This window comes from Syngnathus acus, chromosome 4 (assembly GCF_901709675.1).
Source record: "Syngnathus acus chromosome 4, fSynAcu1.2, whole genome shotgun sequence".
NCBI classification, from domain to species: Eukaryota; Metazoa; Chordata; class Actinopteri; order Syngnathiformes; family Syngnathidae; genus Syngnathus; species Syngnathus acus.
This window is the reverse complement of record NC_051090.1, coordinates 9318505-9344030: the sequence shown is the minus strand read 5'-3', so window position 1 is coordinate 9344030 and position 25526 is coordinate 9318505. Positions and strand designations below refer to the sequence as shown.

Sequence of the window (25526 nt, the reverse complement as noted above, 5' to 3'; positions counted from 1 at the left end):
TGAGGAACGATTAAAATAAATGTAAACATTTCATGCATTCAAACATGAAATAGTGCGGTGCTGATTAAGAACAATCAAGACTGTTAACAGTTTTGCTAATTCTTTTTTTTTTATCTGTTAGATAAAGGCCAAACAGCTGTGATGCTGAACTTGAAGTGACGATTAACAAGGCCTTGGAACGCCATACGAAGCATCCGCCATAATGTTGTTTACCACAACCAGAGCAAACCATCTGCCATAGCTGATATAGAGTACCGCATCATCTCGCGATAAGTGCTCTGACGTGAGCTGCGCCCACGAGAATTTCATTTCGCGCGCTGAAACTGAGCGCCATTTACTCTGAAAGATTGACGGTGCTGCCAGCCAATGAAGTGATAGAGTGGGAGACAAGCAGCCAATAGTGGAAAGCAATGGGAAAATCAGGCGGGATATCAAAGTCTTGAAGAATTTCTCATTGAAAGGAAGCCAACAAGGATAAGAGTAGGGCTTGTTGGAGCTGCGGATAAGTTACAGGAATTAAACAAACTAATCACCATTTTCTCTTTTTTCCCGTGGACACTCAAACAGGTATGCTCTTGCTCCACGTCGATTACCATTTTTCAATATGGATTTGATATTTAAAGCCGGAGCCGACCATACTAGAGTTAGTTTACTCGATCGTTACTTGATCACAATGACTTACCACGGCGAACTGATGTGAAACTTAAGACAAATTATCCCTCCCTTTCTCCAGCTATGTTTTTTTAGCCGTTTATCGAAAGCTGATGTTTATAACTAACAAACTGCCCAGAACTTTGTGCGAGTCACTCTGTAGTAAAGTTAAACTTCGTAATGAGTGAATATGATCCGCTGTCGCTGTTTACGGTTACTAACTAATGATTAAGAATCATGTAATGTACTTGTTTTACCACATGTATGAGCCTGTCGTGAAAGCGAAACCCCCTTAAGAAAATATGATTTGCTCTTTTTCCAAAGACGTAAGTTACCCATGCAGTCGAAATAACGTCCAAGTGAAATGCGTCCATAATCGTGGGAATGAGCTATTCTATTGTTACTAGTGTCCCCGAATTTATATCCTCTGCTTTTGGGTGTAACGGATCACTTAAGAGTGGATCTCAAAGTGCACGCCAAACATCCCGAGAGGTGTTCCGTACATTCACCGTCAGTCACTTCATTTTTTTGGGATACTTCGTTTTAATCGGAGTGGACAGTAATATTTAGGTTCGTTTCATTGTCAGGGCGACGCCACATTATTTGCTAGTGTTCCCTCGCGTCCGGATGTCCTTGTTTTTTAAAAGATCTGGGCGTGGTCTCAGCAGTTTCCCGCACTGTATTTAAATGAGATCGTGCTCTCCCTTTGTGATGTGCAAGAGCGACAGCCCATTTTTTCATTGCGTCACACTAATGTACTGTACATTGGTTTGGGTGAATGAGAGCGATCGCTTAAGTACGATCTATTATGACTTGGGAGAGTTATGGGGACAACATTCTATTGCTTTATGAAGTTTTAAAATGCATGATACAGCTTTGAATGCATGTACGTTTTGTGGAAAGAGAGAAATTCCCTCAATTCAATTTTAATTTGGGACATGTAATCAAGCTGTCAATAGTAATACACAGTTCAGATTCTGAAATGAAATACAATGCATTTCAGCATGTCTGATTTGGCAGGCCTTTTGGCAAAGAAAAGCCCGTTAATTTCACAGCATCAGGCGTTAGGCATTCCCGGTTTGCATGTTACAATACTGATCCCTATTTCAAAAACGGATGCAGAACTTGAAGCAAGTATACTCCACTTTGCATTTGGTATTTCTTGGCTGCATCATTCAGCTGGGGGAGGTGCATTTTGTGCTTTGTTGACTACAGAACAACATTAGCTATGCCTGTCTTCATTTCAAATCTTAAACTACTCGTGTCGTGAGTGACAAAACTGTGCCTCTTGTAAACACCTTTCTGTTGGGTGCCATGTGGATTGTGTAAACAGTGGAAATCAGATGGGTGGCACTTCTGAAGGTGTTCATTGTTTTTGTTTGTGTTTTGTTGTTTAAATCATACTTTATTATCTCGAGTCGTCTTTCAATTACTCTTGCAAGGTGTTAAGTGGGCAGTTATGTTTTTGAGCTAATCTGGAGTCCATCTCAACACAGGGCAGCTGCAATGTGGATTCAAGTGCGAACAATGGATGGCAAAGAGACCCATAGGGTGGATTCGCTGTCCAAACTTACAAAGGTGGATGAGCTGCGGCAGAAGATTTCGGAGCTATTTAAAGTGGAGCCGGAAAGGCAGAGGTTGTTTTACCGTGGCAAGCAGGTAAGGAGTGATCACACTAGAGTTAAGGAATGTTTTAATTGACATGCATACATTTCTGTATTGTTGCATACATTTCTGTGTTCATGTCTGAAATTCTTTTCATTAGATGGAGGATGGACACACGATATTCGATTATAATGTGGGCCTTAATGACATCGTGCAGTTGCTCATTAGACAGAACACACCCCGTGTTGGAGTTACTAAAAACAAAGACAAAGAAGCGGAGCTTTCCGACTCTGATTCTGGCTGCGGCTCAACCCAGAGTGAGTCTGACAAGAGCTCGACTCATGGTGAGATGGAGGTTCAGACCGCTGGTACCTCTGCCCAAACAAGCCCCCCGCAGCTCCTGGAACCGGGATTTGGATTTTACAAGGTGATTTTTAAACCTGGAATTAAAATTATAATTGTAGTCTCACACCTAACATACCACCCTTACAGAAACAGTGTAGGATGTTTTCTTAATGAGTGGAAAAATAGTAAGGTACATTTAAATTGTCTTGTGTTAAAATCGATCACTGTATTACCTCGCTGCAGGAGGGCCCGCCCGCTCCATGTTTGCAATATATTAATTAATTCCAGCGTTCTAAAAACGTCTGCAACTTCCTGGTTCTGTGCCACTCCATCATTCATTTTTTTCAAACCACTAATCAATTATTTTATCAATCACTAATCCCAGCAGATCATTGGAGGTTGTATGACGTTTCTGGATTCATGCTTAAATCTCTTTATTTGTTCAAGGTCAATGAAATGGTGGACGCAAGGGACTTGAATATGGGCGCGTGGTTTGAAGGCCAGATCGCCAAAGTCACCAGGAGCCCCGTGATTCCCCAAGAGGATGTGGTTGAGGTGAAGGACGAAGACGAGATACTGTACCACGTGAAATATGAAGAGTAAGTGTGAATATTTATACCAACTGTTTGAAATTCGTACCCCTGAGCCTGATCTTTTGTTTGGATAAAGTGTAAACACTTTTTCTACCTGATAATTTGTGTTGCATTGAACAGTTAAACACATTTACATCACACTACTGCACTAAATTATGGCCACGTTTTGTATCTTTGATTGAACCCCATGTGCCCATACTTGAAATACTGTCACGTGTTAATGTGTTGCCAGTGTGTTAATCAGATTTTATTAGTGGTTATGAACCATTAACATGATAGTGTTACGATTTTCCTTCACAGTTACCCAGAGAACGGTGAGATCCCTCTTTTGGCTAAGGATGTTCGCCCGAGGGCCCGGTCTGTGTATCAGTGGGATGAGTTGGAGCCTGGTATGGTCGTTATGCTCAACTACAACCCAGATGATCCCACGGAGCGTGGATATTGGTATGATGCTGAGATCCAGAGAAAAAGGGAGACACGCACCCTGCGAGAGGTTTATGCAAAGATCATTTTAGGGTGGGTTCAGTGTTGTGAAATGTGATGTTGCGTATATGTTTGCAAATAATAGAGTGTCGTTACTGTTTCATCTGCTCAACTGTAGATGAGGTGTTTTAATTGAAATCTCAAGATTTGTTTGTGAAACTTTCAAATTGTCAAGTTTATTGTGCTCTTTTGTTGCATACAACTGAGACAATGTAAAAATGTGTTTCATTCTTTTGTAGAGAGGCAGGGGACTCGCTCAACGACTGCCGAATTATGTTTGTAAATGAAATTTACAAAATCGAGGCAGCTGGCTCTCAAAATGATACACCCGTTGGATCAGAGAGTCCACCGAAAAGTAAGAATGACTTTTGGTTCCATTTGAAGCATGTAGCATGGACACATGTTTTTTTATTTGAGGATCAAGGCTGCAGTGTAAGACCACATTTGTGTCTTCCAGGAACAAATGGACCCGAGTGCAAGCACTGCAAGGATGATCCCGATAAAAACTGCCGTTGGTGTAACTGCAACATTTGCGGCATCAAGCAGGATCCTGACAAACAGCTGCTGTGTGATGAATGTGACTTGGCCTACCACACATACTGCCTAAACCCACCACTCACCACCATCCCAGAGGATGAAGACTGGTCAGTATGATCAAGGATTCTGTCATTTATTGAATTTGAGTCATAATGTAACATTTCCCGTGTGACTGGACCCAGGTATTGCCCAAAATGCCGCACTGACTCCAATGAGGTTGTGCGTGCTGGAGAGAAGCTAAAGGACAGTAAGAAGAAAGCCAAAATGGCTTCTGCCAGCTCTTCAAGCCAGAGGGACTGGGGCAAGGTGAGTCCATAACTTCACTCTGTTTCAAATTATTGAAGCATAAAAGGTTTGATACCCTTTCTCTGTCTGTGGTCGATGTCCACAATGGCTTTTTATAAGTATTTAGGCTTGCCAACCCCTCTCCTAGACAATCCTAGACAATTAGTGTGCTATACAAAGTTTTGTCTTGATACACTTTTTATTGTATCCTCTCCATAGGGAATGGCCTGTGTTGGTCGAACCAAGCAGTGTACCATTGTCCCATCGAACCACTATGGCCCAATCCCTGGTGTTCCTGTTGGCTCATTGTGGAAATTCCGAGTACAGGTAAGTGTATCAAGGCTGCATCTGAGGGTGTTCTAGAGCACTATCAGCTCTGAATGAAATCGGCCCTGGCTCTACTAGTCGTTCATCCCTCGAGTCTATGCTGACAGATTGTGTGATCTTTCCAATCATGTGATCAGACACTTACTCACATGAACCGGTACGTTTGCTGTATGCTCCACCTTAAGTGAAATCTTTGTGTGTCTTGGCATGTGAAGAAATTGACAATAAAGCAGACTTTGACTTTTTTTGACTTTTCACTCTCCTCTTTTGTTGTTTCCAGGTTAGTGAGTCTGGTGTCCACAGACCACATGTAGCTGGGATCCATGGCAGAAACAACGATGGTGCTTACTCTCTGGTCTTAGCAGGAGGCTATGAGGATGATGTGGTATGTTTGTCTTTTGAGAGAAGTGATTCCCCCACTCCCAAAATATCAATACAATATTAACAATAATTTGCTACGTTAAAGCTAGCCAGATAATGTTGTCATTTTCATTCCCCTAATTTACCCTGCGCTAACTTATTAACTGCCATGTTTTGTCATCGACTTGTAGGATGATGGAAATGAGTTTACTTACACTGGTTCTGGAGGTCGAGATCTGTCTGGGAACAAGAGGACTGCTGAGCAATCATGTGATCAGACACTTACTCACATGAACCGGTACGTTTGCTGTATGCTCCACCTTAAGTGAAATCTCAAATCAGCCACATTTCAAATTTATGTATGAAATGATTTGCTCTGGTCCTCTGCAGTGCACTTGCTCTCAATTGCAATGTTCCTGTCAATTGGAAGAATGGTGCTCAGGCAAAGACCTGGAAGGATGGCAAGCCAGTACGAGTGGTTCGCAGCTGGAAGGGTCGCAAGCACAGTAAATACTGCCCTGAGGAAGGAAACAGATATGATGGGATATACAAAGTGAGATTTGAATTCAGAATATTTCTTTCACAGATTTGTATTCATATATTTACTGGTGTGTGTTTAACTTCAGATAGTGAAATACTGGCCAGCCAAAGGCAAATCTGGTTTCTTGGTTTGGCGCTACCTCCTTAAGCGGGATGATGATGAGCCAGCACCATGGACCAGAGATGGCAAAGAACGCATCAAGAAACTTGGACTTGTCATGCAGGTAAATAAAATATACTGTTCATCTCCATATTCTGATGTTTACGACACTGTTGTCCTCCTTGCCTCAATGTTGAATCCTCTCAATCTTGTGACAGTATCCTGCTGGTTATCAGAAGGAGAAAGAGAACAAAAATGAAGAAGAGGAGGAAACACCCAGCAAGGCAAAGAGAAAGAGGGAGTCTCAGCGCATTGGTAAGATGACTTCCTCCATTTGGGTAGTTTGATATTTCCTAACATTAAAGTGAGTGTAATTGTAAAAGATCAGCACCTCATGTGAATCCCACCTTTTGGAAAGCTTCAAGTATGGAATATTGCATTATTTATAGTCTTCTGATTTAAAGTGTATTGTCCCAAAAAAAAAATCACAATTGTACGTGTACAATACTTTTACGACCTGTTGGTTATTTTCAGGAATGTAAATATTATGCAATGATAACATCCCAAAAGACAATTCTATAGTAAGACATTTAGTTGAAAACATTTTATTGGGATGATCAGTTTCCCTGTGCACAAACAGAATCTGTCCTTTTTATTACCTCAGTGATGGGTTCAAAGAAAAATTCCAATACCCCCAGTGCTAATTTATTTCTTTAATGTACTTACTATTCAGCATTCTCCTGTTCATCTGACAGAATCCACTAAGAACTCACCAGCCAAGAGTCCCAAGAAAGTGAAAGTGGAAGTTTACAAGCTGTCTGGAAAGCAGAAGGCGTTCATCAAGGATGACAGGCAAAACAAGAAAGTGTGGGATGAAGCCATGGAGTCGCTGTCCCTCGGCCCGGTCAGTTTCTGCTCAATCACATGACAATTGACGTTGGTCATGAAGGCAGCAAGGTAGTTGGTTAAAGTGACTAACTGGTCAAGATTTGTGAAGATTCAAGTTTTTCTTGGACAGGATAGGAGAATGAGAAATGCAAAATAAAATGGGTTGTTAGCAAAAAATAGTGTTGCAATTTTGTTTGTAATCATCCTAATGGTTTGCTCCTCCAGAAATTTCTGAACAAAGTTGAAGAGGTTTTCCTCTGCATTTGCTGCCAAGAAGTAGTCTATCGGCCCATCACCACTGAGTGCCAACACAATGTCTGCAAGGTAAATCAAAGAAAAAAACGGTGGCTATAAAGAATTTCTTAACCTGTTAATTCTTTTGTTTTCAACATTCAGGAATGCCTTCAGCGTTCCTTCAAGGCAGATGTGTACACTTGCCCGGCCTGCAGACATGACTTGGGCAAAAACTACTCCATGACTGTCAACAAGAATCTGCAAGAGATCCTTAATCAGTTTTTCCCAGGTTACAGCAATGGCCGATGATCAAGAGTTCCTCCAACTCGGACTTGGTAGAATTTAAAAAACATGCAAAATGTAAGGGCAATTTTCATTTAGAGACGATAAAGAATTTGTTCCTCTTAATATATTTTTATGAATTATAAATCTACCATTGCTGTGGACTTCAGTGCGCCTATCTTCCATGATGTGTTGGTAATGATGAGTTGTTTTTTTTGTTTGTTTCCCCCTTGTTACTTACTGCCTGTATTCCTATGTTGTTGCAACCGTAAAATGTGATATTACACTTTTTTGGTCCATCAACTTGGTAATGCCACTGGGATAGTAGTGACATTTTTTTTTGTTTCTCTGGTCTCCTTAAGAGATGTCAACTTAATCTCTGTAATAAAAAATGTTTCCATTTCAATTATAACGGGTAATTTTACAGCCGTGATATTAAACTTGCTGTGGCACATTACACTATCGGTTAAGCATCTCTTTCACTGATTATTTTGTTTTTAATTTAATCTTTTTTAAATATTTTGACTTATTTACCCTGCTCTGCTTTCTTTTTCTTTTTTAAGAAATCAAGTCACAACTTGACCCGCTGTCCTTTCAGCTTGTTAAACTGTGTTTTCACTCTGATAGAATAACATAATTGGAATGAACTCCTAAGATATGTGCTTTTAAAGTGTTGTGTCAAACCCTCATTTAGCTGTTATTTGTTGAGTTGAGAAGTGTATTTTTTTTTTCTGTCACAATTTATGAATGTGTTGTTATCCAGTCATTTGCCCCCTGAAGGGACCAGAATTACATGCTTGCCTTCGAGGATAATTTACAATCAATTGCAACAGTTTGGATATCATCCGACAGCTGGCCTTTGTTGTTGAGGCTACGTTTTGCAGAATGGATCAAATTTATATTTTCAGAAATTGTTTAATGTCCATTTTAGTTTTGATATAGTTTTAGAACTGCTTGCACATTTTGCAAATTTGTCATTGCATTGTAATTCAATAAAATAAAATGAAAAATAGTTTTGTGTCGTTTGTTTCCCTTTGAAATTGAACCTCAACGTATTTTTTTTTTTTCTTCCCTTTAATTTGTGAAGCGTGTACGTGCTCTGCATAATCAGCAGCTGACTACGTATACGCCGTCAAGTGGCATATCATTGCCGGCTTTCATTGGCTACCTTATCTGTCAGCAATCCAAAGAGCCAATCGTATTGACGGGTTTGTGGTAAACTCGTATATTGGTGTTATTCAGCCAATCGGAAAATGCGGCTCTAGGTGTGGGCGTGACACGAATTGCTCTAGCTTGCTAAATGCTAGAGGAAGCTCGGGACACCAAATTTGTAGAAAACGACATTTAATCTATTGAGAAATAAAGAGAGAAAAGGGACACGCTTCTGCAGGAGGTAACAAGTCTCTAAATTGTGCCTTCATGTTAATCATTTTTATTATTTAATCGACGTGTAGTCGTCGTGATGTTTTGTTTTTTTACCCCCTCCTTCCATTTAACTGCCCGTACGGCTGTGCTAAATGGGAGCTAACCTCTGTTGGCAACGGAAGATCGCAGTCAAACGTAATTCCCATGACCAATTCTAATTGAAATGTAGGATGTGTTTAAAATGCACGCTTATCAAGCAGAAGGTGCCTTAAATTGATATTTGCTGTTTCGCCTGTACACTGTTAGCGTTCATAGTAGTTCCCCTTTGCTAGTCTTATCATTAGCAACTGTTTTTCCCCCTTTTTTTTTTCTTTCAAAGTAACGTCCAACCCACTGTGATCTAAATCGGAATCAAATACTTTGGTCACTTCTACAGTTCGAAAATATTTCATAACAGACTAAACGACTCACTATGCTGAGTGATCGTTAACCAGTCGGTGTAGGCCCTCATTTGTGTTGGTTATAAAGAACAGGGAACGCCACTCATTTACAAGTCAGATAAGTTGAAATTCCTGTTTGTTCTTGGTAATGTGAATGGCATACAGCAAGGCTCACCAACCTTTTATATATATATATATATATATATAAATAATCTTGTGCTTCAAGTACATGGAAAGGGGGCGGTGTCTGGCAACAACACAAGCCATCATCCCTTTATGTTCAAAAATTATATTTTATATATATGTCTCATTTGGTTTATCAAACAGTATTGCACAGTTTTTATTGTTTTGTTTTTTGGCAATTTACAAACTGATAAATACTGAATGTCCACATTTTCTCTTTCAAGTTTACCTGCAACCATTTAGGTGTCCCCAATGGCGAACAACACAGCCATGGATGCAATGGTGCCTCCTCACCCTGTTCCAGCATCACGGCCTGCAGCTCAAAAAGGGCTTCCCATCCAGGAGCCAGCAGTTCAAAATGGGATTCCCATCCAGGAGCCAATGCTAACTGAAATAGCTGAGACAGTGGTGACCTCATACCCCAATCCTGGCCCAGCTGCCACTGAGTCTCTGCCTCCACAACCACATATTGCTTATGGCCTTGCCTCTGGTTCTGAGCTGCCCCAGGATCCTCTGCCGCCACCGCCGCCGCCACCGCCACCACCGTCCTGCACTAAGAACCCCACCTGCAAGATCATGACCTTCCGTCCAACCATGGAGGAATTTAAAGACTTTGCCAAATATATTGTCTACATGGAGAGTGAAGGAGCTCATCGTGCTGGTCTGGCCAAGGTGAGCACAACACACAAACACATATTTAATTGTTTTTACTCCAATGTTTGATAGCCAAGCAGCTTCCAGTAAACATCCAACAGGCAGGTCAGGTTCCTTTTAGGGGTTGATGTCAGGGTAAACAGGGAGGCAAATGTTCTATTTATCCGGGCTACAGGAAAGGAGCAAAAGTGTCATCCTGCAGCTCTCGCAAATGTTTTGCTGAGCAGGTGTCATCCAAGTTGGCAGTTGACACATACTTTTTGCTTTGCGCAAGACACAGGTGCGCTGTCATTGTGAAGTCACTTTTCTTGTGTTGAGTGGGTGTGTAGCAACCACAACGTGAGCAGATCCCTAAATAATGATACATAATTCTGTGTCTCAATGGTGCCAAATTCAAATCATCTTTAATTTATTTTAAAATACGTCAGGGTACAACCTTCAATTTGAGAAGAGTTGGGGAATAAACTGCTTGAATTTATTTCTTAAAAAACACCTAACTAAGGCTGCAACTAAATAAGTTGCCTCTCTGCAGACATGTTTCTTCTGATGACGACAATAAAAATGTATGAAAATGCTAAATATCATGTCCCCAACTAGGTGATTCCGCCGGAAGGTTGGAAACCACGGAAATCCTACGAGGCCATTGAGGATATGGTGATCCCAGCACCCATCATGCAAGTGGTGACTGGTCAGTCTGGTCTGTTTACCCAGTACAACATCCAGAAGAAATCCATGACAGTGGGCGAGTACCGCAAGCTGGCCAACAGTAAAAAGTAAGTTAATATTCCCACAACTGGGTTTCAAAGCCAACTTGATATTCTTTTTGGGTATATCAAAGTCAAAGTCAAAGTCAGCTTTATTGTCAATCCCTTCATATGTCAAGACACACAAAGAAACCGAAATTCCGTTTCCTCCATCCCACGGTGACGAGACATACAAGTAGGCGACACAAAACAAAAACAAGAAGGCACAAACCATAAATAATAAATAATAAAAATGAGCGATGAATAAATAATAAACCAATAACCCAATAAATAAGAGGAGCAAAACCGAGCCAGTGTGCATACAGCAGACAGCAAGATGGTTGGTGCTGTTTTTTTTAAATAATTAACATTCTTGAAATGTTTCATTTCTGATAAACTACTGCTCCAAACCTCAGCCCATTCCTCTTGCACTACTCCACTTGTACTTTTGCACTATTATACTGACTGTCTGCTGTATGCACAATTGCACCATTTCAACCAAGTTGCTCTTGCATATGTGCCTTCTTATTTTCACTTTTTGTTTTGTTTACTTGAATGTTTTGTTTGTCTGTGGACCAATTGGGTGTAATATGTCTTGTCTCCACCGTGGGATAGTAGGAAACGCAATTTCGATCTCTTTGTATGTCTTGACATGTGAAGGAATTGACTATAAAGCAGACTTTGACTTTTGATTTATCAGTAATATGTTTTAATGGGTCTTGTCTTGTTTTAGGTACTGCACACCACGTCATAAAGACTTTGATGACCTAGAGAGAAAGTACTGGAAGAACCTAACTTTTGTCTCTCCCATCTATGGGGCGGATGTTAGTGGATCCATCTATGATGAGGTTTGTGTTTGATCAAGTGTGTGTGTGCGTGCGTCAGTTTTAGGTTGTCAGTTCAGGTTGTCATTCATTCTCACACAAAATAAATTAAGGCATAGAAATAAAAAAAAAAAAATGGTTTGGACACTGTCCAAAACTAAGCATGAGCCTTTTATCAGGTAATAAATGTGACTCAATGTTGAGCTCTCTGTCATGTCTGCACATGACTGAATAAGAGCCAGTTACCAGATAAACAAAGGCCCACTGCATTATTTTAAGGTCCGGCAGCCCAGACACGAGTCAGGGTTTTGTGGGTATGCATGTGGAGACACTTCAAGATAAGTATTCCTAAAACATCATCCCAAAAAAGGATGTTTAAAGCTATTGCACCATCTGGTGGTAAAACCGCAAATGTACAGGCTGCACCGGCATTTGAGTATCTGAAACATAATACTATCTAGTATATGATTACCTATGTATGAAAGCCCAATCTGTAGACTATAAAATGTATTTGTCCAATTGCTTGGTTTGAGACTGTTAAAAGTGCATCCTGTCCCTCCCTTATCAGGACATCAATGAGTGGAACATTGGCCACCTGAACACGCTGCTCGACATGGTGGAGCAGGAGTGTGGTATTGTCATAGATGGCGTGAACACTCCCTATCTGTACTTTGGCATGTGGAAGACTACCTTTGCCTGGCACACTGAGGACATGGATCTCTACAGCATCAACTACCTGCATTTTGGCCAGTCCAAGTCTTGGTCAGTCCCTCTTCCTTATTGGATAGCTCAATATCTACATGATGCACTACAGTAGTGGGATGTAGCTTCATGGAGCAAGTGAAGTAAAGTTTAGTATTAAAGTTATTTGTGTTATTTAGTATATGTTAATTTACTAATTACTAACCCCAAGCACAAGTTGTTGAATTTGATTTGATTTCCAGATAAAACATTGAATTTAAAAAGTATGTGGGCTACAACTGTTTGGAAATAGAGCTGCAATTAATGATTATTTTCACAAACGATTGACCTGCCAATTATTTTGGCAATCGACGAGTCAAGTCATTATTTTTAATTTCCATCCCTTTTATTATACTTTATACATTATTTCAAATTTATAGTAGAAAAAAACCTAGATCAATTATGACTCAATTCTGTCCGTAACATGTTGGAAAATAGGCCAAATGTTGATCTTTGTTTTCCCAAAGTAAAAGCAAATGTTTTATTTTGATTCAGCACCAAGATAATCAGTCTGCTTCCATGGAGAATGATATAGGACAATATTTTCTTTTGACGAGGTAAAATTATGAGAATTGGGATAGTTTTACATTAAAATAAGTGACTGTTTAATGATTAATCATAAATCCTTATCGATTAATCTACTAATTAATTGCTTGTCGATTTATAATAATTGCACCTCTAAGGTCGGATCCTTGGGAAGGAGTTAGACTATATGAAACACGATCGGAACCTCCATTGTGGGTTCTTTTATTTTTTTACTTTATTTTAGATTAGTAATTCCAATGTTGCTCACTAAGTGGTAGTTTGGGAAAAAAACGGGATTTGTTTACTGTAATCACAGGGATCGGTACACTATTACACACTGTATTGATTGTGCAAGTGTGGACAGTCTGTCTGTTTTATGTCTGGAAGGGTAGAAAAGCACATCATAGCCTGCTGTGCCACCTCTCATGACCTGCACTTAAAGTACACGTTCCACAGAGAAAGAACCTCAGAGACTTGTAAAAGTTCAAGCTTGTGCTATGTCTTTAAAGTCAGGATCAAGACATTCTGTTGCCAAGCAACAGTGGCCTTTAGTGTGAACCCAGGATGTGATTTTTTTCTTTTTTTAATTCTATCTTTGGGGAAATTTTGTGTAGCTCATGTCTATTTTGACTGTTGTATTCATAAAAAAATACATCTGATTTATTTAATTATTATTTTAATTTATAATCAATTTCACAGCTTTTTACCTCTGGGTATATCACAGAGTGTTATGCCATTGTTATTCATCAAGTGCAAAAAAGGTGACACAGACAATAATACATTTTAATTGTCCCAAACCTTCCACAGGATGCTTTTGATATTGGGTAGTTAAACGCTATTGACAAACCCAGTGAAGTTAGAAAGCTGAAGTTGTTTATTAGGCCGATAGATGGCAGTGTGACGCTTTGTCTCACGATCTCTGTCCAATGAACTTTCAAATTTTTGTCCATATAAATTTTGAGCCACCTCCCAATGTGGTTATCCTCTATTTTTGTTGTTGGACATATTGTATAGAGCACACATATTTCTTTTGCTCTTTATGTTAAAATGATGCATAATAATATTAACTTCAAAAACTTTGCAGGTATTGTATCCCACCAGAGCATGGCAAAAGACTGGAGAGACTTGCACAAGGTAAGACACCATTTGTTGTTTTTATTCTAATCCTTTGTAACACGACAGGCATCTTTTGCCTTAAACAATTCACTGTAAAGTATTTAAATCATTGTGATGTTATTAAAACACGGAATATAATATCGGATATTGTCGTTTGCGTATTGCTTCTCTTTTAATAAACAGATTCGATGTGTGTAGGTGACGGATGGCAAACGGACCCCTTTGGCTGCCCAACAACATGCCTGACTTAAATTAATGTAACAAAGGACCCTTTCGGCTGTCTAAATGTATGCCTTTCTAAAAAAGAAAATCAGATACTTTCTATACAACGCGCTTTCGGGGTTAATGCGATTCCCCGATTCTGGACCCCAAAGTCCGCATACAATTGAGAATTGTGTATATATATGGTGTGTACATAGAGAGGAACTTTGCAATCAGGTTTGATATTGGCAGAGAGGCTTTAGATAGATGCCGATTACGACCTTCCTCTTTGTTTCAAAGCAGCTAGGAGTGCCAAGTACAAAGTGGGAGGAAAGGGGCACTAACATTATTTAACAAGCACCCATTGACCTATTAAAGCCCAGGCCTGCTCTGGCTGTCTCGGGGTTTATGGGATCCTAAAAAAGACAGTTACGAGTGTCCTCGGATTGCCTAATGGCGCTGTGACAATGATCTAGTTACTTGTAAGCCCCCTTTGGCATTTGCCACAATGGCAGTTGTTGCCCTTATCTTTTCATCTGCTCCTCCTTCCTGTAGTAGGCAGAAATGCACCTTTCCATGACTCATTCTTCCTATCACACTCTAAGACACAAAACACCTTCTTTCCAGTGAATGGCATAACTAGTAAATAGCAATGAAATCAGAGCAAACCACATTTTACGTAAACCGAAAAAACATTGATTGTGACATAACAGTGGCCTGGCAAGATTGCCGCTAAGAAAATGATTTCACCTTTCAAGCCAAACCGCTATTATCTTGCTACTCTTGCCAGTTGCCAAGATAAGAGTTTTTGCAAAGTGACAGACTTTCACAACACCCTGTGTTGTTTGTATTCCCTTGCAGGTTTCTTCCCTGGGAGTTCCCAAGGGTGTGATGCTTTCCTTCGCCACAAGATGACTTTGATCTCTCCATCAATCCTGAAGAAATATAGTATTCCCTTTGACAGGGTAAGAAGCAATTTCAAAAATTGGAAACTGACATTTCTGTATTCATCACATTTTATGGTTAAACTTTCTTTACAATTCGTCCTGCTAGGTGGGAGCCATTAATTGCCCCAGCAAAAATTCATGCAGTACTTGTTTCAATTTATAATTGAGGTTGTCAAAATTGTGTTGTTTGACAACTGTCCTTTTCATTGGATGGACTTAAAACATTCTTAGGAGTGGGCACTTAGTTCTCAAATGGCTCATGTGAGAAACTACAAAATGCTAGTGGCTGGCTGCAGTTGTACTCTACCGTTTTAATAAATGACAGCATAATAAATGTGCTTTTTTAGGCGACCCCCCCCCCCCCCCCCAAAAAACAACAACCCAATAACAAAAAAAAAAAAGAAATGTGGAAAAAAAAAGACTATATGCTTAGAAGCTTTGTGTGTGCATTCAGTAACTATTGTGTTCAGCATCTAAATAAATATTTTTTTGTTTGTGTGAACAGGTAACTCAGAATGAAGGGGAATTCATGATAACTTTTCCTTATGGCTACCACGCTGGCTTCAACCATGGCTTCAACTGTGCTGAATCCACAAACTTTGCCACTTTGCGTTGGGTTGACTACGGCAAAACAGCTTCTCAGGTAAGATGATAGATTTTTTTTTTTTTTTAGGTATACATGACATCAAAACGTATTATCCTACTGTGAACTTTGATTATATTGTACTGCTGGTTGTCATGATTCAAAATGTATACCGTACATAGTTTGTAGCCTAACAAACAAAGAATGATCCTGATCTGCATGTACATGTGCAAATCTGACTTGAAGCTGTTTTAATTTGCAGTTTCTGAATCGGAATTGTTCTTGAGACCACCTCGATTGGACTATGTGGTCTTGAGATGAAACCGTGCTCTATCTAAATCCTCTACCTTATGAAAGGCTATATTCTCTTTATGCTTGTTGTCAACATTTCATACTCTCCACATGGGTGTGGCTAGTTGAGAAGCTGTGGCATTGATTTAGATGCATTGACAGATTTATTATTTATTCACCCCAAGAGTGAAATAAATAATTTGAAATCTACCATACCGCGCACTCAAATGTCTGAAGTGGCGGCTTATTGTGTGGCATGCTCCAGTTTTTCTATGGCCAGTGATAGATGCCAATTTCAGAGTCTATTTGTGTTGGAGAGCAGAGAGGCATTTAATAGTCCTTTTTTAAGTGCCAACTAATGACGGAAACAATGTCTCTTTCTGACACCCCCCCCCCACCACACACACACACTTCGTTTTCCTTCATCATCCACAAGACAACATATATTAATGTTTGTGCCACTCAAGTGGTGTTCAAATGCAGTGTAGGTTAGATATTGTTTTGCTGGGCAGAGCAGCCCCTTCTGTTGTTCTGTAATTGAACACAAGGCTCCTCTGCACAGCTCAGGAATTGATACAACTTGAATGTAATACAGCAAGCCAGGAAACAAAATATTTTCATCCACCTCTAGTCCTCCATCTTGTTTTAATCTGTCTCCATTTCTCTCCCAATTGTATTTTTCATTTGGATGTTTTTCCTTATAGCTCAGATTGTGCCCTTTTGATATTACACACTCGGCGTAAACATTTCTATCTTGTGCTTCTCTTGGACACCAAAACCGAGTATTTGCTCCTCCTCCACCAGCAGTGAAGGAGATTCTTGCATGCAGCCGTAAACTAGCACATGTATAGTTTTGGAGTGTTGAATATAGGTGGGATTTTTAATTATGGGACCTAGTGGAGAGTTGTGTTATGACTGTATTGAAACTCTCGTCTTATTAAAATTTTGGTGAAACAGACTTGAGCATACCTATTGGTACAAGACATCAGGGAGAAATAAGACATTAGAGCATCAGAGAATGTGCTGGTACAAGTTGTTGATGCTGTTTGATTTGGCAAAGTGTGTGAAATTTAGAAGACATTTCTTTTTCACTTTACAGGGACTTCAAACACATTGCCAAAGAGACTTCTTTCTAAAGTGTTTGATTCAACCTATTTCTTTCACCTCCAGTGCACCTGCCGTAAAGATATGGTCAAGATCTCCATGGATGTTTTTGTGCGCTGCCTCCAACCGGATCGCTATGATCTGTGGAAGCAAGGAAAAGACATCATAACGTTGGACCACAGTCGGATCACAGAGCTGAACAGCCCAGAATTGGAGCGCTGGAGACAGCAGCGTGTCGCATACAGAGCCAACCTTCTGCGGAGGTGAAGCCAAGTCTCTATTTTAAGAGTGTGGTTGCACAGAAAATACAAGTTGTATGCATTTGTGGTTTGATTTTTGTCTTCACCATCCCAGGGCCATGCATAAAATGAAACAGTTCCGCCGTCTCAAGATTGAGGAGGTGAAGGTGCTGGCAGAAGAGGGCATTGAGTTAAATGCTGCTGACTACCAGCGTCAAGTCGAAGAGCGGGAAGCCCAGCGGAAGCAGGAGAGAGAAAACCGTCTTGCCAGAGAGGCCATGATCACCCTTGAGGCCATGGAACGTAGGGACCAGGAGGCTGCTGAAGCTGCCTCACGAGCAACTGAAACCTCAGCTCAAGAGAGTAAGGAGTTTGAGAGCTATTCTGAGCGTGAAAGTTTTTCTTTTTTTTGTCTTGCAAAATTTAAATAAGACACTCTTTTCCTCTTCATTCATCTTTGCCTAAACCAGAGGCCCAACAGCAGAGCATGACGGAGGATGGTCATGTAATGCCAAAAACGGCCGCCATCACTGGATTTCAAGAAGCATTCGAACAGTTTGCTGCGTCACGGTCTGTCTTGTCAGATGACACAGAAGAAATCAGTTGCGACAAGGTATAATATTAGTCTTCCTCTAATTTATTATAAAGATTGTAGTACACAAGCAGGTTCTTAAATTTGATGATTTGTTGTTTGTTACAAATGAAACAGAAAACTGTTTCTCAGGCAACCTACCCCAACATGAAGGTGACCACGGAGGTTAAGAAGAGCCGACGCCACCCTCTTACCAAACCACCCATGCGGTCTCCTTTGTCCGTTGTCAAGCAAGATCCGAGTGGTTCCAAAGGTATGATTTCATTTTTATTTTACTGTTGCTTTCATAGAAAGTCAAAATACAACTTTGGCCTTGAATACTGCTAACCCATACTAAGCCGTTTACTTGTTCCTCATCTTTGAGTCCTCCCCCCCACCCCCTACGGCCATTGTCTCATCCACTACACTACACCATTTGAGAGAACACCCCCCCCCCCCATTATTGATTTCAGAGCAAGAAAAACAAACTACCGATAGTCATCTCTCTTTAGTGTCAATAAAATCAAGATGTTAAGGCCTTGGCTTTTTATATTTTGTTTTTGTGTGCTGACTGTCAGCTATTGAGTCAGGGTTCATAACTTCTAACGAACTCTTATCAAAGTCACTTAAGATCTGGGATTGCAGACCCAACTAAAGCCTTGTCCTAAAGAAAGTGGATGGATGACAAGCAAAAAGAGAAAATGACGGGTGTAAGAAAAGTGTTACTAAGTTGAAACCTGAGAAATCTTCCTGTGTCCTGTTCAAAGTTGACAAATTGTCTGGATCAGTAGCTCTGGGGATTCACTGAAAAATTGATTCTCAACTGATGGGAGCAAGTTGTTGAAGCCTCTGCTATTTGTGTCCATCAGCCAATTATATTTAAGTGTCCCGTATTCCTAAACAGAATGCTTTTCTTGCTGAATACTTGCTCCCCTTTTCGGATTCTAAACTTTGTCACAATTTTATCAGCAGAGCTTTCCTCACCCGAGACACTGAAAAGCAGCATGGAGAAACAAGAGCACCTCTGGCAGAATCGCTCCCGCAACTTCTTGGCTGAGAAGGCCTTCAATTCTGCTGTGTCAATACTTCAGCCATACTGCGCTGTATGCTCCCTCTTCTGTCCTTATAAAAAGGTACCTACACACATCACACAATTCTGCAAGTTACTGTATGGAAAATAGTGTTTTTATCGAGCCCAGGCGTGTAGGTACAAGTGATCCAGGAATCGAACTAATGATTATTGTAATTAGAAACTCTGAAAAATACAGAAGTATTTGAAATACTGAAAGTGAAACCTGATATTGCAAGTATGAATCTATGAATCATCACTGTCTTCTTGCTTCTGCAATTCTTTTTATCTCATGAGAATGTTGCTCCTCTAACCTGGGGTGCATTACTCTTTCTGCATTTGCGCTTAGCAATCACTCCAAAGGGAAAAACCATAGCAATAGTGTTTTGGCGGAATAAAAAATAATTGGAAATCGGAATAGGAAGTGTTCACATTTAACACCATTTTCGTAGCTTGATATTTTTGCATCTGTATAAATTGCACCTTAAGTACACACATTTATATTTCTGTCTGTCTTTTTAGCCGCACAATGAGCCCACCAATGCAAATGACAGCCAACGCACCCCTATTCCATGCCATGGAGATCGTACTCGTCCAATCGTCCCTGAGATGTGCTTTAGTGTTGGGACAGGCAGCACTGAGCCTCTCCCAACTAGCAACTACATTGGGGAGGATGGAACCAGCGTCTTGATATGTTGCTCCTCATGCAAGATGCAGGTTCATGCCAGTAAGTATAAAATAATTTCAAACAACCAGAAGGACCACTTGTGATTCATCGGCATTCATATAAAATGAAGTTCTGGCCATCTGTGACACATAGATGTTTGGTTTTGTAATGGCTTAGCAAGATGCACACTGGAGGCATTACACAGTTCTTCAATGGACCGTGTGCTTTTGAATGCGTTTTATGCATGAATTGTGGACATCTGAGAGGTCAGTCTTGTCTTACCGACATGGAAATTTGTAATGTTGCCTGTGTTGAATTTTAAGGTGGCAGGCTGAAATTTAGTAATTTAGAAGATTCGTAACAGTTCCTTTGATGAGTGTGCTGTGATGTCCTTTTTTATTTGACTACCTATTTAACACTTAGTAGCAAAGCGGCTAAAGAAAAAAAAAAACCTGATGCTCAGAAAACTCTTCCCTGTCTTACATTTGGAAAAGAAATGGCAGGCATCATGTAATTTCAGATTGAGTCATACTATGGTACACGGCAAAAATGCGTGTTTGACCAAATACATTGAGGCTGAGGCGAACAACAATGGGGGGGAGACAGCACTTCTATTGATGAGAACAAGAAATAGGAACGACTGTAGCTACTTTTGTACTAAGTTGTTAATTAAAGCAGTCACTCAGTTAAATCACATTATCTTTCTCCCTCAAAGGTTGTTATGGCGTCAACCCAGACACAGTCCAAAACAAGTGGACATGCTCTCGATGTGTCGTAGGCGCCTGGGCAGTGGTATGTGACACTTACTACTTAATTCCCAAAGCAAATGTGACTGTTTTAACTGAATTAATACACATTTCTGTCCTGTCAATGTATTTACATTTTCAGGAGTGTTGTCTTTGCAACTTGCGGGGAGGAGCTTTGAAGGTTACCAATGACAACAGGTAGGTTGTGGTCAGCGACATTGCCACGTTTGCCAAGAAGGTAACTCTCTCTCTGGCTCTCTGTCTCTCTCTGTCTGTCTCTCTGTCTGTCTCTCTGTCTCTCTCGCTCTCGCTCTCGCGCGCGCGCTCTGGTAAGACCCTTTCCTGGATGGTAAAAAAAATAAATAATTGTTTGCATTTCATAGGAAATAATGGAAACAGGACTCATCTTTTTCAAGGTCAAACTGTAGAACCGTTCAAAATTTAAACCCGTTTCATTTGTCAGCCATTTCAGCTTTGACTTTTAAATTGGCAATGTAATGCAAGCAAAACTACTGGCACATCTTAACATCAGTTGTTGGCGGGGCTTCACTTTGTATGACCAGAGGTTATTGTTAAAGTTTCGTTGGTGTGTCTGCTCCAGATGGGTCCACATCATCTGTACTATTGCTGTGGCCGAAGCTCGTTTCCTCAATCCCAGTGAGAGGGAGCCAGTGGACGTCAGTGCTGTTCCAGAAACACGGAAAAATCTGGTAAGTGAACATGCAACTCGAGTACACATGTTGATTTCAACAATATTGAGCCTCCACCCTGGTTTAGCCTCTGGTTAAACATGGATCAAGGTACAAGTAAAGATGCGGGGCTGGTGAGCTGACATGAGGCAGGTAAAAGAGCATTAAAGACATAGAAGGATATTTAGTGACTGGAAAATGGACTTATCAAAAGTAGATTCAAATTGCTGCAAAACCAAAATTGTGGCAGGCTTGGACTGGGTTTAATATTCTCAATCTTCTGAGGAAATGAAGCAATTTGTAGAATGGATACTCTCCCCAAGGGGTGCTTGGTAACTGTGATGGAACATGTGATGCAAGTCTTCCAAAAGGACATCAAGATGGACAACCTCCCCTTACTTTGATGGCAGTATGGAATTCTGAAAACTGACAGTGTGCTTGTTGTCTTTATATTCTGTCCCCATCATAGATTTGCGTGTTCTGCTATAGCTCGAGTGGAAATAAGAACCGTGGTGCGTGCATCCAGTGTTCAGAAGAGAACTGCGCAACATCTTTTCATGTGACCTGCGCCCAAATTGCTGGAGTTGTCATGACACCAGCCGACTGGCCCTACGTCGTGTCTGTCACCTGTCACAGGCATAGAGAAGCAACTCCAAAGGTAAGGGTTAATCTAACAGCAGTTTCCCTTTTTAATTGGATGTAAACTGCAACTTTTCACACATTCACAATGCCTCTAATAAACCTCAAATAAAGTTAAGCTGTTCTAGTAAGCTTTTCCAGACATTTTTAGAGTTACATTGGACGCATTGTTGAAGAACTGCCTCGTAGACGATAAAACGTATATTGGGGTGAGTGTATTTTTATTGTACTGTATTTTTTTCCCCCCCCAGCCACGGACACCAGCCAAAATCACACCAGCCAAAATCCCCAAGGGCCCGACACTGGGTCAAAGGGTAATTGGCCGCAACACCGATAGCTGGTATTACCATTGTACCATCATCGGCATGGCAACGCAAACCCTCTACGAGGTCAACTTTGACGACGGCTCGTACTGTGACAACATATACCCGGAAAACATAACAGTGAGTGCCTTACAGCCAAGGGAGTGTTAGATCGTAGGGACAAACCAAAGTTTCCTAAACTAACACAAATGTGTCATTGTAGCCGTTTATAAAAAGCACAAAATGAAATAGCATACTCTAGAAAATGACTTCTCATCTCCGTTAGAGTCATGACTGCCTGCATAGAGGTCCTCCTGATGTGGGGGAGTTGATCGTGGTCAGCACGACCGACGGGAAAGATCTCAATGCTTCCTTTGTCAAACAACACACCCCCAAGTTTTATCAGGTGAAAAAGAAAATGAGTTACTATGTTTTTTTAAATTCTTTGGTTTCAATGACTGTTTGTTGAAGGCAGCTGATCATCTCACATTATGTAACGATAATTTGATGCCTAGTTCTTGATCTTTTTTTTTTTACCATCATCCAATTACATTTTATTATAATCTGCAGGTTGAGTTTCAGGACAAAAGTCAGCTGTTGCTAAAACAATCAGAGATCCATCTGCTGGACCAGGAACTGCCCAAGAGGGTCAGGACTCGTCTTGTGAGTATTTCTCTGGGGGCTGTTGTTTGCTTCTATTTAATGGGGACCCAGTAAGGAAAATCTTATTTATCCTTATTTTATTTAGAGGGCGTATGGTCAGATAACTCTTTTGACATCACAGCAGGCGTTTTAGATGAAATAAATATCTCTTTATTCGTCAAGCTTTTGAACATATTTATTAGCTGCTCTTGTTTCTCTATATAAACTTGGAGAGCTAGAGAAAATGCATGAATGGATGCAATGTATTCAAAGTACTGCGCGATTGGGTGTTTTAGGCCATTCCTACATCCCAAGAGGAGACTTCCTTAGCTGATGGAGCGGGTGGAGCCGGAGCAGCCAAGCGTCGCTGCCTTCACTCCACCCCGATTCCCTGCACCAGCGCCTTGCCATCTACGTCCACCCAACACGCCAACACCCCTATGGCGACAACATCTTCACCCCACCTGGCCACCCCTGTAGCAACACCAGCATCAATGCAGTATAGCAGCACAAGTAAAGTGCCAGTCTCACAGTTTCTGTCCTCCACGAGTTCAAGAGCATCAACGATACCAGCGCCCCCCAGTGCTGCTCCCATGCTTCCCGAGGCTCCTATGGACACAGGCGGCGCATTGTCCCACGTTTTGACAGAGTTGAACTTGGCCTCTGACCCAACACTTATGCCCCAGACCAACCCTTTCCAGTGCCAGTTGAACTCTGATCCCCTTTTGTCAGCACAATCCTCTGTACTGCCCCCGCCCCCACCCGTGCAGAACACGTCAGACAGCTACACACCGAGCAGCGGCTACGTCTCCTACATGGAGACCCTCCTGCATTCACATTTCCCCCAGGACGAGGCGCCAGGAACTCTGTTTTAGACAACAGCTCCACTCTCCTATTATCAATGGGATGGATGCTAATAGAGGGAAAGTGTGGCGAGTGCTGCAAACACTGGACGTGTGTTGCAACAGCGCTCAGACATGAAACCACTCTTTTAATGCACGTAATTTTTTGACAAATTCATTGCAGTGACGCTTTTGTAGCAGGAAGATGGGCTGGGAGGGTTTCTTCCCACCCCCATTTTGTTCTGCTAAAATTGTTAAATTTGTTGTTGGTGGTGGAAGACAGTTTTTCCAGAAGTTATTTTTAATATTATTATTTTGAACTGTCTCTGTTGCTTGTGTTGCCTCTGGGTGGTATCAACTCAGTACCTCTTTACAATGTTTAATTAATGGTTGGCTCACATTATTGGTGTCAGAAAGCTAATACATGATCTGACACATTTGTAAGTTTGATAAAATGCAAATAAATTAAAGAAACAAAAGTTTTTATTTTTTGTTTTCGAAAAGTACATATAATGCCATTTTGTTTTGTTTAGTTTCATTTTCGTTTCGTTTTCGAATAATGTTATTTTGGTCTTACCGCTGCCACATTTTCTGGAGTTCGGCCAGTAGATTTTCGTTTCAATACTGAGCCACTGGCTCTGAAGTTAATAACCCATAACAAGATCGTGTTTTGAGCAGGTCTACCAAGTCTGAAGCGCCAAGCTCATTGTGTTGCAGTTACAGATTAGTTCTTGATAAACGTTTCCACAATGAAAGCGCGATGCTCACCGGTCCAATTCATGTTAGCAACTGAAACAAAACAAATAACATTATTCGAAAACAAAATGAAATGAAACAAAACAAAATGGCATTATATGTACTTTTCAAAAATAAACTTTTTTGTTTCTTTAATTTATTTGCATTATATTAAACCTACAAATGTGTCAGATCATTTTGCCGGACCCTGTAGTTATTAATTAGGCGGCGTCCTGTACAAAATCGTTTCGTTTCTAAATGTACAAGTAACCAGCAACATAAAGATCTATTTTTCAGTCGAGCCAAGTGTGGCTTTAAAACTAAAGTCGCACATATACAATGTTCTTTACCAGAACATTTTCACTAGTGTTTTCCAGCAAGAGGTAAATTAATGGGACAATGGGTATAAAATGTATTATTGGTAAAGTCAGTATTTAAATGTCTTGATATTGAATGAAGTCTAATAGGATACATATTCAGATAATCAGGCAGTCCACGGAATGCATTGTGAACATGTAAAGGTAGTTAATAAAAAAAGACCTCGTATGTATTACTATTTAATGGTCATTTGGTGACTCCCTTGCAATACTTGTCTCAGGGTTCCTACATTCACAAAATAAAGTTGAGGGCTTTGTACTGCTAAATAAAAGAGAATTAGGTGAGGATCCTCTGGTGATCTAGCCCATTAAAATCATGAATTTCCTTTTGTAAATTTGTTGTATAAACAAAGGAACCCGAAGGTATGATGCAATGTATAACTTCTATGTCGTATGATTATACTATGTATCTTTTCTAATCTTTATTTTATGGATTGATGTTGCAAACATGGACGTTTTGAATTTTTTACAGGCTTTACTGGGCAGATCACTTTGAAGCCACACCTATGTGTTTGTTTTCTACGGCTGTTTGTGTTGCAGAGATCTTAAACTACTGATGGACTATTTTCCACTTTCACCTTGTACATAGCATCGGTCTTGTGTATTGTGATTGAAATCTGTAAATGTCAAACATGAACACCACCCCCACACATTCTCTTAACTGAGAACATGTTTGGTTTTGTGTCCAATTGAAATGAAACCATGAAAAAAGTTATTTCTTAGGGATTAAAGTGGCTTGCTCATCACCAGATCATCTGTCTGTAAGGTCTCATGATGTCAAAATTGTTTATATCCTTGGACCAAGAACTCTTAGTGAAGAGGAGATGAATAATTCATAATTCAAATACAAGAAATTTAATTGAACTTGGAAACTGAACATTTTTATGGACAATCCCTAAGATGCATATACAATAGTATTCAAAATAATAGTAGTCTCATGTAGATAAAAAGATTAATTCTAGTTTTGGGTATGTTTATTTTTGTTGGATGGGAAACAAGTACCACACATGCTATTTTTAGACTGCTAGGCCGCATGACATCACAGCCTGAAAAGGAAAAGT

At 40.4% G+C, this 25526-nt stretch overlaps 2 protein-coding genes across 6 annotated transcripts; both read left to right on the top strand.

Annotated features, from left to right (window-relative positions):
• The first annotated feature begins 432 nt into the window (after nt 1-432).
• Nucleotides 433-8238, top strand: uhrf1 (ubiquitin-like with PHD and ring finger domains 1). Its single transcript, XM_037250135.1, has 17 exons — nt 433-567; nt 2148-2310; nt 2417-2683; nt 3049-3200; nt 3495-3710; nt 3917-4032; nt 4135-4321; nt 4397-4520; nt 4719-4826; nt 5107-5211; nt 5378-5484; nt 5577-5739; nt 5813-5950; nt 6045-6141; nt 6582-6730; nt 6940-7038; nt 7111-8238. The coding sequence occupies exons 2-17, from the start codon at nt 2158-2160 to the stop codon at nt 7255-7257; spliced, it is 2328 nt and encodes a 775-aa protein (XP_037106030.1). The 5' UTR covers nt 433-567; nt 2148-2157; the 3' UTR covers nt 7258-8238.
• Nucleotides 8239-8478: 240 nt separating this feature from the next.
• Nucleotides 8479-25216, top strand: kdm4b (lysine (K)-specific demethylase 4B). Of its 5 annotated transcripts, none has more exons than XM_037249866.1 (22): nt 8479-8623; nt 9443-9890; nt 10470-10645; nt 11349-11463; nt 12008-12201; nt 13790-13839; nt 14884-14987; nt 15475-15612; nt 17014-17210; nt 17302-17549; nt 17657-17799; nt 17911-18031; nt 18727-18890; nt 19349-19553; nt 20209-20285; nt 20382-20437; nt 20841-20949; nt 21398-21586; nt 21819-22010; nt 22156-22275; nt 22440-22532; nt 22808-25216. In XM_037249866.1, exons 2-22 carry the CDS (start codon nt 9471-9473, stop codon nt 23384-23386), a joined length of 3690 nt encoding a protein of 1229 aa, XP_037105761.1. In that variant the 5' UTR covers nt 8479-8623; nt 9443-9470; the 3' UTR covers nt 23387-25216. The 5 variants fall into 5 exon arrangements, with proteins under 5 accessions (XP_037105761.1, XP_037105760.1, XP_037105758.1 ...); XM_037249865.1 differs by having other exon boundaries at nt 17896-18031; nt 18730-18890; XM_037249863.1 differs by having other exon boundaries at nt 17896-18031.
• Nucleotides 25217-25526: the final 310 nt, after the last annotated feature.

Coding starts and splice junctions, on each gene's coding strand:
- uhrf1 (XM_037250135.1), top strand. CDS start 2,158: ATGTGGATTCAAGTGCGAACAATGGATGGCAAAGAGACCCATAGGGTG. Junction 4,521..4,718: donor GCCAGAGGGACTGGGGCAAG/GTGAGTCCATAA, acceptor TCCTCTCCATAG/GGAATGGCCTGTGTTGGTCG. Junction 7,039..7,110: donor GCCAACACAATGTCTGCAAG/GTAAATCAAAGA, acceptor TTCAACATTCAG/GAATGCCTTCAGCGTTCCTT.
- kdm4b (XM_037249863.1), top strand. CDS start 9,471: ATGGCGAACAACACAGCCATGGATGCAATGGTGCCTCCTCACCCTGTT. Junction 17,211..17,301: donor AGAGCCAACCTTCTGCGGAG/GTGAAGCCAAGT, acceptor TCACCATCCCAG/GGCCATGCATAAAATGAAAC. Junction 18,891..19,348: donor TCTTCTGTCCTTATAAAAAG/GTACCTACACAC, acceptor CTGTCTTTTTAG/CCGCACAATGAGCCCACCAA.